The 13,479-nt window shown below is 41.9% G+C and overlaps 1 protein-coding gene across 2 annotated transcripts; it reads right to left on the bottom strand.

Annotated features, from left to right (window-relative positions):
• Positions 1 to 7,416: 7,416 nt before the first annotated feature.
• On the bottom strand, positions 7,417 to 11,229 carry LOC115597025 (uncharacterized protein K02A2.6-like). 2 transcript variants are annotated; one of them, XR_003986996.1, is made up of 2 exons: positions 8,388 to 11,229; positions 7,417 to 7,816 (listed from the first exon to the last, which is right to left on the bottom strand). XR_003986996.1 is itself a non-coding variant. In XM_030442593.1 (2 exons), the coding sequence occupies exons 1-2, from the start codon at positions 10,967 to 10,969 to the stop codon at positions 8,753 to 8,755; spliced, it is 2,148 nt and encodes a 715-aa protein (XP_030298453.1). In that variant the 5' UTR covers positions 10,970 to 11,229; the 3' UTR covers positions 7,417 to 8,752. The 2 variants fall into 2 exon arrangements, 1 of the variants encoding a protein (XP_030298453.1); XM_030442593.1 differs by having other exon boundaries at positions 7,417 to 9,356; positions 9,426 to 11,229.
• Positions 11,230 to 13,479: the final 2,250 nt, after the last annotated feature.

Raw genomic sequence — 13,479 nt, 5'->3', positions numbered from 1 at the left:
CTTTTAAGATGTCATCAAACTGCATCTGGTTTGCACTGATATGAATGAGAGACTCTTAGCAGCAGAAATTCCATACTGTGTGTTTAAATATCATGCTGCAATGGCGTGTAGAATATTTTTCATCTGACGTCTATGTACCAAGTCTCAGAACGATAACTGTCCTAAAGAGGCCATCATTTACAAAAAATACAGCCCTTTCCCTTCGGAGAAAAAAACAAAACAAAGCACATGTTGAAATAGATTTGACGAATAGATCTGTTTAAGTCCCTGGTGCCGATGATGTGAGGCTGAACTCCCAGTAAATGTAGTTTGATGTTGCAGTCAAAACTCCACTGACAACAGATCCCACAGACGACATCTAAAGAGCTTCTTTAACATACAAACTGCACATTTGTATACATTATTCATGACTCTACTGCTATTCTCGTTTTTGATTAGTGTGTCTGTACGCATGTGTGCATGTCATCTTCACAAATGCAGAGTACCTAAAAGCACAACAACGGAGTATCCAGCTGCATTACCATTTCATCTACTGGATTCTAACTGTAGAAACCCCAAGAAATGTAATAGAATAGAAGTAGAATGAACTTTTCTGGTGTGAAATTGTTTTTGTTTTTTTAGTTTCTCAAACTAACAAATGATTAAACAATAATGGCTATTATGCAGATAACATGCTAAATTAACCAGCCCACTCAACTTCACAAATCAAAGCATGAGAAATTTAGTAAGTGTAGGTGAAATTACCTCATTTCGTTCTGTCAGCCAGGTATGAAGTGTGCAATGTTCAATGTTATGAGTTGATTTAATCTAAGACCATATAAAACTATAAAGCTTTCTATTTGTTCACGGTGATTAAGCAGGTGTGTGAAGGAGTTGTCAAAGAGAGCATTAAATACTGACATACTGAACTGAGCTGATCTAAAAGAAAAAAAGATTGTTGCAGCTCATTCAGTCCGTGGCTAGTGAGTAGAAAGCAACCACTGTCTATTGCTGTGTGTCCTACATGCCTGGGGATGTATCATGTTTTTAAAACATGCCAGGGAGCGACTCTCTCCTGCCTCCAGTTCAGCACCTTGGACAGCAGAAGTGCAGCGGCAGAGTGCAGAGCTCAGCTCAAAGCTGTACAGACAGCTGCACTCAACATCAGCAGTTGAAACTATGTTTTCTTCACTCATACTTGATAGACATTTTGCATTTCACATTTAATTATCTAGGGTAGCTAAAGGGTCTGGGCCGACACATATCAGAATAATTTTACCGAAAACATTCCCCCTGAATTTCATGTATTTCTTAACAGTATTGACCCGGCAAAAAGTAAAACCAGGCAGATCATACAGAGTAGGGGTGTCACGATTCTCAAAATCCTCGATTCGATTTGATTTAACATTGTAAATGTAACAATATGTTTCACCAGTCAATTGGAAACTAACTGTAAACAAAAGAAGAGAAGTCATAGAGGGCACCTGCCATCTAGTGACTAATTTTGTAATTGCAGATGTTAAGAGAGCACACTTAATGTAGTGTGATGTGATGGTCACGTGGCTCTGTGTTGCCGTGGAGCAAATCTGCAATCTATCCTTAAGGCCATTTAATCGGTCTCAGACCTCCGATCACTTTTTCCTTCACATTGTCATACATGGAGGGCGACACCTTTTGTAGTATGATGCAACCATTAAAGTGTACTCCTTCATGATGAGCTTGACTGTTTTATTTCACTCACACCATTTTTGCGACTTGAGAAAGTTTTAAAACCCCGCTGTAAACTACCTGCTCAGGTTTTTCCTAAACATAGTGGAGCATTTAGCAGGTGAAGGGCCAAATACTGTATTTCCCTTGGCTGGTAGAGACGAAATGTGGATGCAAAAATATGTTTAGTTTCAGTTCAGTTCAGTTTGAATATGCATTCAAAACAAAAAATAGTCTTTTAAATCAATGATGGTGTTGCTCCCCTATGAACAAATGGTTTCTACAAAAGGTGATGGTGTTGTTAATGTTGTTCAAGCTGCCCTCAAGTGGTCGAAATACTTGCTGTTGCAGGGTAGGTTGATGTCTCAATGAAAATCAGCAGATTGTAAAATAATGACTAAAGTATTTCATTTTTATGTAGTCATGAAAGTTTTATAGTGGATAGACATATTGTGTGATTCCAGTAATTGCTTTTGCATTCACGAGCTCTCTTGACCACCCTTGAATTGACAAGAGGTTGGAATAATGAACAGAAACCCAAGTTTAGAAGTTCTGTAAATCCAAGAGGACTGGATAAATGTAGATGGTTGTGTCTACTCCACTTTTCAATATCAAAAATAGGATGACGGCATTCTTCTGGTCACAGTCCAGCAACATCCAGGTGGAGCTAGTGATCTGCATCATTTCAAATTCTTGCCAAATTCTGGCGGTTGATAACCAAAACGTCTTTGCATATTTATCACAGTCTGGCTTTCTGCCCCTGCCTCTCTTTTCCATGAATGACCAGCAATTTATCATCCAGTTTGCTGAGCATGTGATTGGCTGTCAACTCCTCTTCAAAAAATATCTTCACAGCGTCAAAAGGAAAGAAAAAGCCCAGGTAGGACTGCTATCAACTCACCTCCTCCAGGCAACCAAAACCTCCCTCTGGCAGATGGAATTCCTGCATGAATGTCATGGCGATGCCGGCACCATCTGCCTTCACACTTCACTCCTGCCCCTGGCTCTTTGTGTTTCTTGTCTTTGTGTGTACTGTGTTTATTCAATAAGCTCGAGAGCTTTTTCGCCCTTGCCTCTTCATGTGATTGACTGTGTCACCTGCCACCTGCCAGCACAGCTGCTCTGAATTTGTTTATTAATGCTCTCTGTCCATGGAGAGGTTTTGGTGGCAGTTTGATCGTCTGTGATGCCGGAGTTGTCCGTGTTGTCAAGTCTGTTGTTCACAGCGTTGTTGTTGTTGTTGGGTTTTTTTGGATGTGCCTGGCATTATATTAACAATGCATCTCAAGTTCACGCCTGGATTCACACTAAAAGTATGTTTGTAAATTCAAATTAGATCCTGAATATAAACGTCGTCTTTGGTCAGACTTTCAAAGTTCCTCGGCCTGGTATCCCTCATTCGCCTCACGTTCGACTTACTGTAGTGTAGCAGACAAAGTACCAGAACAGCCGGCACTCGTGGGAAGTGATACATTATTTGACGCCCAACACACCTCTTTCTTTCCAGACAAATACAATATGGCCGCCGGTAAAATAATAGGGCAACAAAGGGAGGAGAAAGAGGAGATAGACCTAGACAGGAAAAGGTCGAAATCGATTGAGGACGGACAGAAGGGGAAGCTGAAAAATCCTCGCCAGCAGCTAGGAAACTGATTATGTGACAGGTGGTGAGGCCTTGACATAAGGCTTAGATATGCCTCTGTAATATTCTCTCTTCCCTGCAATCCAATCACTCCTTTCTCTTCTTTCTTCTCAGTGTGACTGGAGGCAAAACGCGGTGAAAGAAAAGGCCGAGACCCCACAGCTTCATTATTTACAAGCAAAGGGGATGTGTTGGAGGCAGCACTGATCTGCTCATCACTTTAACTGTCTCGCCAAATGAATTTCATTAAAAGGGTGTGACTGTACTGGGAGGGGATTTCACTTGTTGCCTGACAAGCTTTTACATTGTTTACGTGGAGCCAGTTTGAGGTTTCATGGTGTATTTTTCTGAACGCCACATCATCATTTATCAGTTTTGATGCTGAGGTCTGGAGACAGCCAGAGAGGTTTAAAACAAGCATGTTTAACCCAAAACCTAAATCATCTATTTTAAACTGAAACTGAACAGACTTTATATTTATCTTACAACACCTGCATTGTAGCGTTGCATGCACATACAGCTACGGTAAAAATGTCTGCACTGAACCACGAAGAACCACCGCAAACATGGACGATTTACAAGGCATTGTATCTCATCATTTTAGCATTCTTTCATTAAAGAAAAAGTGACTTGGCACAGAATTTGAGGTTAATTGTCTCTTGTATGCAGGGTTTTCTTTCTTTCATATCAATTATCTGATCATCCTGAAAGCTCTGCAATTTCACTCAGTTCAACAAGCCAACCTGAATTTCATTCCCAGCCTGTGAGATAAAGACCCATGTTTCTATTCCTGTTGACAGAACAATTTTCATAACTGTCATTCCATTTCACATGACTCTTATCTCGTCCAGTCTGTCCCACTTTTACCATCTAATGAGCAGGTGAACAGTAACATGCACATCAGACAGGTTTATCAGCGCATTTTACAGCAGTATGCAGCTGAATTAAACGCCACGCTGAATCACATGCTTGTTAAATGTGGAGAAACTTTGCTTTTCTTTAGGCGTTGCTTGGATTTTTCGTTGTGACAATTGCTGTGCTTGTGGTCTGGTGAGGTTTAGGCATAAGACCACTCGGCAGACCCATAGTGGTCTGTGGAGTGGCAGTGCCGCCATTGCCTCCACCTCCCAACACGAGGATCTGTGCATGTACATGTAATGCGAGTATGACGTGACATGTATTGTAGAAGAAATGTCATTATGGTACGTATGAAACGAGCAAATTTGAACATGCCCGTGGTTTTATCCTGGGTGCGTGGGTGGTTTTCATTAGGTTCAAAATTAGGGTGTGTCCCTTTTTTCTCTTTGAAAGTCATACACATATATTTTGGCCTCCACAAGTTCACCAAGAGTTCATTTTCTAACCTGGACAGTTCCACCCGTTCTCCATCTCTAGATTCATGATTCATTCAATATACCGCGGATACAAAACAAGTGAAGTGGAGTGGAACGAAGCTGGTGTGTGGGTTTGAATGAGACTATGAAATTATTTTCGCCGTCTCTCTCACACACAAACCCATGCAATACCTTCGTCCTCGGTGCTGAGAATTTCTGATGCAGTGCCTCAAGCTAAAGGAGGTGGAAGCAAAGCACAGCACATCTTGAGAAATAGTATGTTCGAGTTCTCCCTTCCCATGGTTTCCTGTATACGCTACATTTTGATGTTTCAGAAATATAACCGGTGAACTGATCCTCCAGGCTGTTTCTCACTGTTGGTCCCTCAGTGAACATCAGAGAAACTGTTGATGAGTTTCTTTATATATCCCGTGTTTTCTCCCCAAAGATAGGTGAAGCAATATTCCTCATGATTTACCTTAACATCTCTGCACTCCACGGATGTCTTTTAATAATTGTGGTGCCATAGACTGTTAACTCGCCACTTATTTGGAGATTATAGGTATAGTTTGCAAAATATGGACAGAATATTGGTTCAAATCATTCAAAACGGTGAATTAACATTCTCAACAGAAATTGAGGAAACAACAGTGTTGCAGGGATGTCTCCTAAAGTTGCTTGCTAACCCCAGCCCAGTCTGTCTTGTATACTACTTTGTACTGCAAGAGGCAATAGTCTGTGGCCACATAGTATGAGCTGGGAGATGTGAAAGGTTTGCTTCTTAGTCTAATAAGTAAACTAAATAAACTAAAAAAAAATGTTTAGAAAGGAAATGTTTTGCAGCTTTTTTCCTTACTATACAGAAAAAAAGTCAAGTTTGTCTCTTTTACCCAACTAAGACGAGCTTAATCCCATTTTAGCTCATTGTAAAACACACCTCACACTTCGAAATCAACATGAACGAGATAAAACTTTCCAGGAATAATTCCTCAATCACCAAGTAAGATGTGAAAATAATCCAACACTGCATGCTGTGTTCGTCCACTGCTGATGCCAAACTCTCTCCGTCCCCTCATTCTGTTTGATATTGTGCTGTATATATTTCCAAGTTATGAAGAAATAACATTTGCAGGCGCGTTCTTTTAGCCATTCCCAATAAACCAAGTTTACTAACTTCATCTGATGCTTGATCAAACTTTAAATTGTTTTCCTGAGCCACTCTCCTTCTCTGAACCTCCCCGTCACAGTGCTGCATCTTTTTTTCATCACCTTGTTTTTTCTATTCTTTCTCTTTCCCGTGCTCCATTGATTCTCTCCCAGATGGATACTTTGACCTCTGACTCAGGGGGTTAACAACATCTAAAGAACTCCAGCTACCCCATCAGACAGGGAAACAACCCTGCCATCAAACGGCTGCTCTTCTCTCCTTTCTGTTGTTCCCCTCAGCTTTGTCACTGTATTTTCTTTGCTTACAGTTGTATAATTAACATTAACAGCATGTTGAAATTGGATCCAATAATCAGCAAGCCTGATGATCAACCCATAGCATAAAGTATAGACATACATCTGGATGTAGATTTCACTTTTACCTATATTTTGATGCTTAAGTACATTTATTATCAAATACTTTAGACTCCAATACTATTTGTATGGCTGACAAATCAGATCTCTTGCTGAATCACTTATTTAGCAACTGTCTTGGTACCAGAAACATTATAATAAAAGGGGACAAACTGCTTCCAGCGTTTTGAGCAGAGGAGTCCATAATGTTATGGCCAAAAGCCAATCTTCTGCTTTATCACAGCCAAACAGGGAAACATATCAGCCAATTGGGCTGTTGTACTGACACAAGCACACAGTTGAGATTCAATTTCAAACAATTTAGTGCAGCTGCAGATGGATGGAAAAAACAGGGAGGAAGAGAATATCACGCTAAAGCACAGAATTAACAAGAAAGATGAGGTTGTTCAAACATTAAACTCTCATTTGTTCAAATGCTCTGGAGGGATGAGCTGACGGCGTCACATAACGGCACTTTGGATTCTCTCCCCATTCATTTATTTAGACAGGGGCCTGGTCTTGTTGGTGGAAAATATCGCCCTGAGGTTGCCAAGATGGCTGACGAGTGGCAAGACTTGCCTTAAAAGGCTTTGTGGGTACACCATTGAAAATGTGTTTATTGAGGTTTAATATGATGAATTGACTCACCTCCATCCTGATGGAGTGCTTTGAGAAACTGGCTCCAAAGCACAATAAATATTGTACACTTTCAGAACCAACAGATCGGCAGAGGATGCCACATACACTGCCATCCACTCAGTCTTCACACAGATTGAAAATAACAAAAGAGATTTCAGGATGCTGTTTGTTGACTTCAGCTCAGCAGTCAATACATTCACATCCATGAACATCCAAAACTTTGGACTCCGGGCTCAAGTACAACTAACTGCAAATGGACTTCATTACAAACAGTGATGAGACATAATATCAGGAGGAAATCAACAATTTCGCCGAGTGGTAGTGAGAACAATCTACTTCATCATAGTTTTAATTATGAAAGATATATTTTTAGCTCGTCATCAGCTCGTCTTAGTCATGGAAAAAAGCTTGTTGACAGTTCATTATAGTTTAAATTAAAGAAATTAACACTGCTTGTGTAACCCACTCCTGGTTAATACACTAGTACTCTAGGTTCATAAGGAGCTAAGGGAAGAGACTACAATAACCATACAGGAAAGTACACAGACGACAAGGTAGGTTTCAACTGAATGTTTAGTGAAATGAACTTTCAGGTGATAATTCACACACCATGAATAACACATAAATGACAATGAAATAAAAATGGGCCCTTTAAAATAATAAATCTGGTCAGTCAAAAAGTCAGTAAAGTCTGTCTGTGCTGTGATAACTATCACAGTAAAGTGTCTTTCAAATCCACTGTCTGAAGATTCCTTATCATTCAAGTGTCCAGTGTTCTTATCAATGTTCCTGGGATATGAGCAAATGTAGGTGAATGTGTGACAGTCCTGCGGCTGGCACCACCCTACCACCAGATGGAGTATTTGATGAATCGGTTCAGAATCACGCTGGGAAGCTCGCCATCAATTGGAATGAATCTCCTGAAGAAGCTCTCACTCCATCCATAAGACCTGACCTGTTTTGTTTTACAAACAGGAATTTAACATTTAACCTAATATATTCGTTGTACAACTATCACTCCAAAGCATAACAAAAATGTAACACTAAGCATGACATACAATATAATACTTAATTATTACATTTTAGGCCTTTCATTACACTTCGGTTCAGTTCAATAACTTTAAATCTCAATCAATATGAATCATTTCACAGTAATATCATATAATCAGCATACATTACTGTATTCTACTGTAAAGATTATGAGCCGTATATCTGTCACATATGGCTCTGCTGACATTTGCAATGCCCACTCTCAAGTGAAAATACAAGTGCATTTACATAACTGACATCTCTCACATTAAAATGTTTAACCATTCACATCTTTAAAGAATAACACAACAAAATGAACATGTTAAGGTATTTCAATACTTCCTTCTCATATAATACTGTTAAGTTGACTAATTAGCAGCATTAACATTGCGATTTTGCTTGCTATTAGCCGCTAGGCCGCTAGCATCGACCAACTCAATAGCAGGCATGCTACTTGACACAGCACACATGGTTAGCAACATTAGCACAACGCTTACCGAGATCGACTGAGGAAAAAACGGGACTTTCCCACTCCGGGCCGTCCCTGGATAGTCTCTTCTATGTTGAATCACTGGCGTGCATAAACTATACGTTTTAGCAACTACGAACTTAACTTGCTAATTCACTTCTCTTCTCTTGATAGTGCTCCGTTCGCTATGAGTACGTCTCCTCTCTTCCGCACACATCCGCTCATGCTGGTAGGTCATGATCTGTCAATCACGCCCAGGCAGAGGCGGACTTGCTGAACTCTGTGTTCTGACTGGCCTGTCATCTCTCGCTTTCTCAGCATAGAAATAGTACATCTAGATCAACAATCATTACTTTTAACCTGTTTTCTTTCACTGGGTTACACCCTCCCCCTCTAAATTGACATGAGTCCCTTCATGTTCTTCCTTTCAAAAGAATTATTACTTTCAAATGTTTCAACTAAAACTCTATTAAATCCTTCCAGTAAAGTCTGAGCAAAGGAAATCAAGGGATTTCCAAGTTCTGGGTAAGTGAACTTTCGAGGTGGTCTCTTTGAACGCTCAGATCTACGTACAGTGTCCATACTTTGATCACTAATGGCACCATCTGTGTTTTCTACAGAAACATGGTCATCAGCGATAGCTGGCTGGTTAAGATCTGTCTGAGGAGCATCCGCTAAGTCACATGAACTTGGCAAAGGAGTACCTTCTGCTCCAACAATAGTCTGCTCATGAGAACTGTTGGAAGTGGTTAACTGTTCCTGCTCTCTCTCAATTAGTTGTTCATCCCTTCCCATTTCTGATAAGGATGTATGAGTTGAGCTTTGAAGTTCAGTTACATCGTTCTGTGTCTCCATCCAATCAACGTGTTTTTCTGTTTCAGCACAGGGGTTGTTTTCAGGTTCCTGTTCCATTGGGTTGTTTTCCACAGGTTCAGAGTTGTTTAGAGTTAAATCAGGTAAGTTTCCAGTCAGATTTGTACTTCCTTTTTCCACAGGTGAGTTCGACACGTCTGCTGGTGAAGGTTCAGGTAAGTTCACAGGTAAGTTTCCTGCTTCCTTTTCAGATACACTTTCCAGATCAGGTGAAGATTTTGTTTGAGGACTTGTTTTATTTTCAGTTGCCATTTCCCTCTCAGGCAAAGTCATACTGACAGGCTCACGGACCCTTGCCTCTGTCTCAACCATTTCAACTGGATAAAATAACGGACTGTCATCTTCCTCTTCTGAGTCCAGCGGTCTTTCATCGGGTTGGATGGGGGTTCGTCTTGTTCTGGGCTTAATAATGGGTCTGGTTTCTTCAGACTCTTCCTCTACTTCAGAGAGGAATCCGCATGGAAGTAGTAGATCCCGGTGCAGTGTGCGTGTTGGACCATCCTGACCTTCAGGGCATACTGTATAGACAGGTAAGTCTCCTGCTCTCTGCTGTACCACATAAACAGTGGACTCCCACCGGTCAGCGAGTTTATGCTTACTGCGGAGGCGGAGATTACGCACCAGAACTCTATCTCCTATCTCCAGACTTGCCTCTCTCACCCGCATGTCAAACCTTCGCTTGTTCTTGTCAGCTACTTTCTTTGCATTTGACATAGCTAGTTGGTAGCTTGCTGTCAAGTAAGACTTCAAGTTTTTCACATATTGGGAGTGTGAAGTGACTGAGCTGTCTCTGACTGGTAACCCGAAAGCAATGTCAATGGGTAGTCTAGGCTGTCGCCCAAACATAAGCTCGTAGGGTGAGAAACCAGTTACGTCGTTCCTCGTGCAGTTATATGCATGAGCGAGTGGCTTCACATACTCACGCCACTTTTTCTTCTCCTTTTCCTTTAGAGTACCCAGCATGCTCAGCAATGTGCGGTTAAACCGCTCCACTGGATTCCCTCGGGGATGGTACGGACTCGTCCTGGTTTTCTTTATACCTACTAAGGTGCAAAGCTCCTTAATGATCAGAGACTCAAAGTCACGGCCTTGATCACTATGGAGACGCTCTGGGAATCCGTAATGAACAAGAAACTGCTCCCACAGACATCGAGCTACTGTGGTGGCCTTCTGGTCTTTGGTAGGTATAGCAATGGCATATTTAGTAAAATGGTCTGTAATGACCAGAACATCCTTGGTGTTATGGCTGTCCGGTTCCAGAGATAAAAAGTCCATACAGACAAGTTCCATGGGTCGGCTGGTTTTGATACTGACCAAAGGTGCAGCCTTTTCTGGCTGGCTTTTCCTTTTGACACATCTTTCACAGGTTTTGACCTTTGATTCAACATCAGATGACATTTTAGGCCAATAAAACCTAGATCTGGCCAGCTCCAGAGTGCGCTCCACCCCGACATGACCCATCTCATTGTGAAGACTACTGAGCACAGATGACTTCAATACATGTGGGAGGACAAGTTGATACATTTGTTTGTTGTCACATTGTCGCCTCCTGTATAGCAGACCATCCTTCAGTTCAAACCGACTCATCTCTCTCAGCATTAGTCGAAACTCAAGTGACTCAGACTTTAGACAGGCAGGTGCTGGTTCTCCCGACTGAATCATCTTTATGATACCACTAATGTCGGGATCTGCTTGCTGAAGTCTGGCCAACTCGGCGTCACTGTACTTGGGAAACATGGAAAACCCCTCAAAGGAGTCCTCCTCTTCAAATGCAGCTGGAATAGCATCTGGATGAATAGCGAGTGACTCAATTAGACAAGGAAACAGTAATGGTTCCTCCTTTTCCACGATGTGATACTGACAAGTTGCCTTGACTACATCCACAGGAGCCAGGTGGTGTGAGGTAAACTCACAAATCCGTGAACTCTCCTCTTGAGAGCAACTGTCATCAGTCAACTCCCCATGTGGCCTTCTTGACAAGCCATCCGCGTCCTGATTCTGCTTTCCAGTACGATATTTGATATCAAAAGAGAAGGTGGACAAGGCGGCTAACCAGCGATAGCTAGTGGCATCCAGTTTGGCGGTGGTGAGTATATACCTGAGGGGGTTGTTGTCGGTTACTACTGTGAAGGTGTTTCCATACAAGTAGTCATGGAATTTTTCAGTGATAGCCCATTTTAAAGCAAGAAATTCCAGTTTATGGGCTGGATATCTAGCTTCACTGCATGACAGACCTCTACTTGCATAAGCAATAGCACGACTCTCCCCATCCTGCTCCTGGTATAATGCTGCTCCAAGACCAGTTGTACTTGCGTCCGTATGAAGGACATATGGTAGCTGAGGATTAGCAAACCCTAGGACTGGGGACGAGGTAAGCTTACCAATGATTTCCTCAAAAGCCTTTTGACAATCTGGTGTCCATCTTTCTCCAAATTGCTCCTTGGGATTGTAGTATTTGGCATCGGTTTTGATTACTTTGGTCCCCTTATGTGTCGGTGGATAACCTGCAGTGAGGTTTGTTAAGGGCTTCACAATCTTTGCGTAGTCTTGTACAAATCTCCTGTAATAACCGGAGAAACCAAGAAAGGACCTCAACTCCTTCAATGTCTGAGGTCTCGGCCAGGTCTTAAGTGCTTTAACCTTTTCTGGGTCAGTTTCAACTCCGTTTCTCGACACAATGTGCCCCAAGTAGCGCACTGACGTTTGAAAAAAACGGCACTTCTCTGGCGACAGCTTAAGGCCATTTTCTCTCAGTCGATTCAAGACATTGGTCAATCGAGTTTCGTGTTCTTCCAAGGATTTGGAAAAGACGATCAAATCATCAAGGAAAACGAGCACTTCCCGCAGGTGTATGTCACCCATACACTTCTCCATTAAGCGCTGGAATGTGGATGGTGCATTGGTTATTCCTTGCGGCATTCGATTCCACTCCCAAAATCCCAAAGGACAAACAAAAGCTGTTTTATGCTTGTCACTCTCCTCCATCTCGATCTGATAATACCCTGATTTCAGATCCATTACAGAAAACCACTGAGCCCCACTGAGTGCTGAAAAGGATTCCTCCAAATTAGGTAATGCATATGCATCTTTGATAGTTTGAAGGTTTAGTTTCCTGTAATCTACACACAGTCTGATATCACCATTCTTCTTCTTGACAACCACAATGGGTGACGAGAATGGAGACTCAGATTCCCTGATGACCTTTGCATCAAGGAGGGATTGGAGATGACGTCGCACAGCTGCGTAGTCCTGTGGATGTATGGGGCGGGGCCGCAGTTTGAAAGGTGTTTCATCCTTTAATCTGATGTGATGTTTTACCTTTGTTGCATGGCCAAAATCAAGCTCATGATGAGAAAAAACATCAGAATAGGAGTTCAATGTTTTTGTTATTCGAGTCTTCCACTCCAACGGGAGCGGGGAATCTCCAAAATCAAACTGGAAGCTCTCAGGCATGTTGCCTGGCTGTGGATTTGTGTGGTTAGCAGACTGCGGTTGCCTTGAGCAGCTATCTGTTTGTAGTTGACATGACTGACTAACTTCTTGTTGCTGACAACTGGCAGTGTTCTGGGCTTGTGTGATTTCTTGAGGGACACTAAGCTCAGCAATAACACAGTTAGTTGGTAGGACAACGTCATGACTGGTTTCATTTCTTAACACAACAGGGATCTTGTATGGAGACTGCGTTGGAATGGAAATCAGACAACCATCAGTAAAGATTCCACCAGGTAAAGATGAAATGGTAGGTTGTTCAACTAACGCCCATTTCTCATTGTTCAGACTACTGACATTAACAAAACCTTCCAATACAACTTTCTGACCTGCTGGAATAATATCTGTCTCTGGGCCTCGCAGTTTGACAAAACCAAGTTGACCATCTGAGTTTTGTTTGTGCCTGAGCTGTAAGGTTCTTAGAACCTGTTGGTAGCCACAGTATGATTTAGCCTGTAGGGAACTGTCATCACAAAATTGCTCATAGAGCGGATCAAGAGCGTTAGTTCCAATCAGTACAGGTATGTCACTGTTGGAACGGACATCTGGCACTATCAAAGCTAGAGTTTCAACTTCCGGCTCAGAAGCAATAAATTCTCTTGGAAATTGCACACGTACCTGCACATAGCCTGCATATGGAACTGACTGACCATTTGCTCCTTCTATTTCTAGTATGTCGCTCACTGGATGGATAGTGTAGTCTGACAGGTGCGAATTGTAGAAGGACTGAGACACAGTTGTAACTTGGGATCCTGTGT

The sequence above is a fragment of the Sparus aurata genome, chromosome 2 (assembly GCF_900880675.1).
Source record: "Sparus aurata chromosome 2, fSpaAur1.1, whole genome shotgun sequence".
NCBI lineage: Eukaryota > Metazoa > Chordata > Actinopteri > Spariformes > Sparidae > Sparus > Sparus aurata.
The sequence above is the reverse complement of the archived record's forward strand: the minus strand, read 5'-3'. Positions and strand labels throughout refer to the sequence as shown.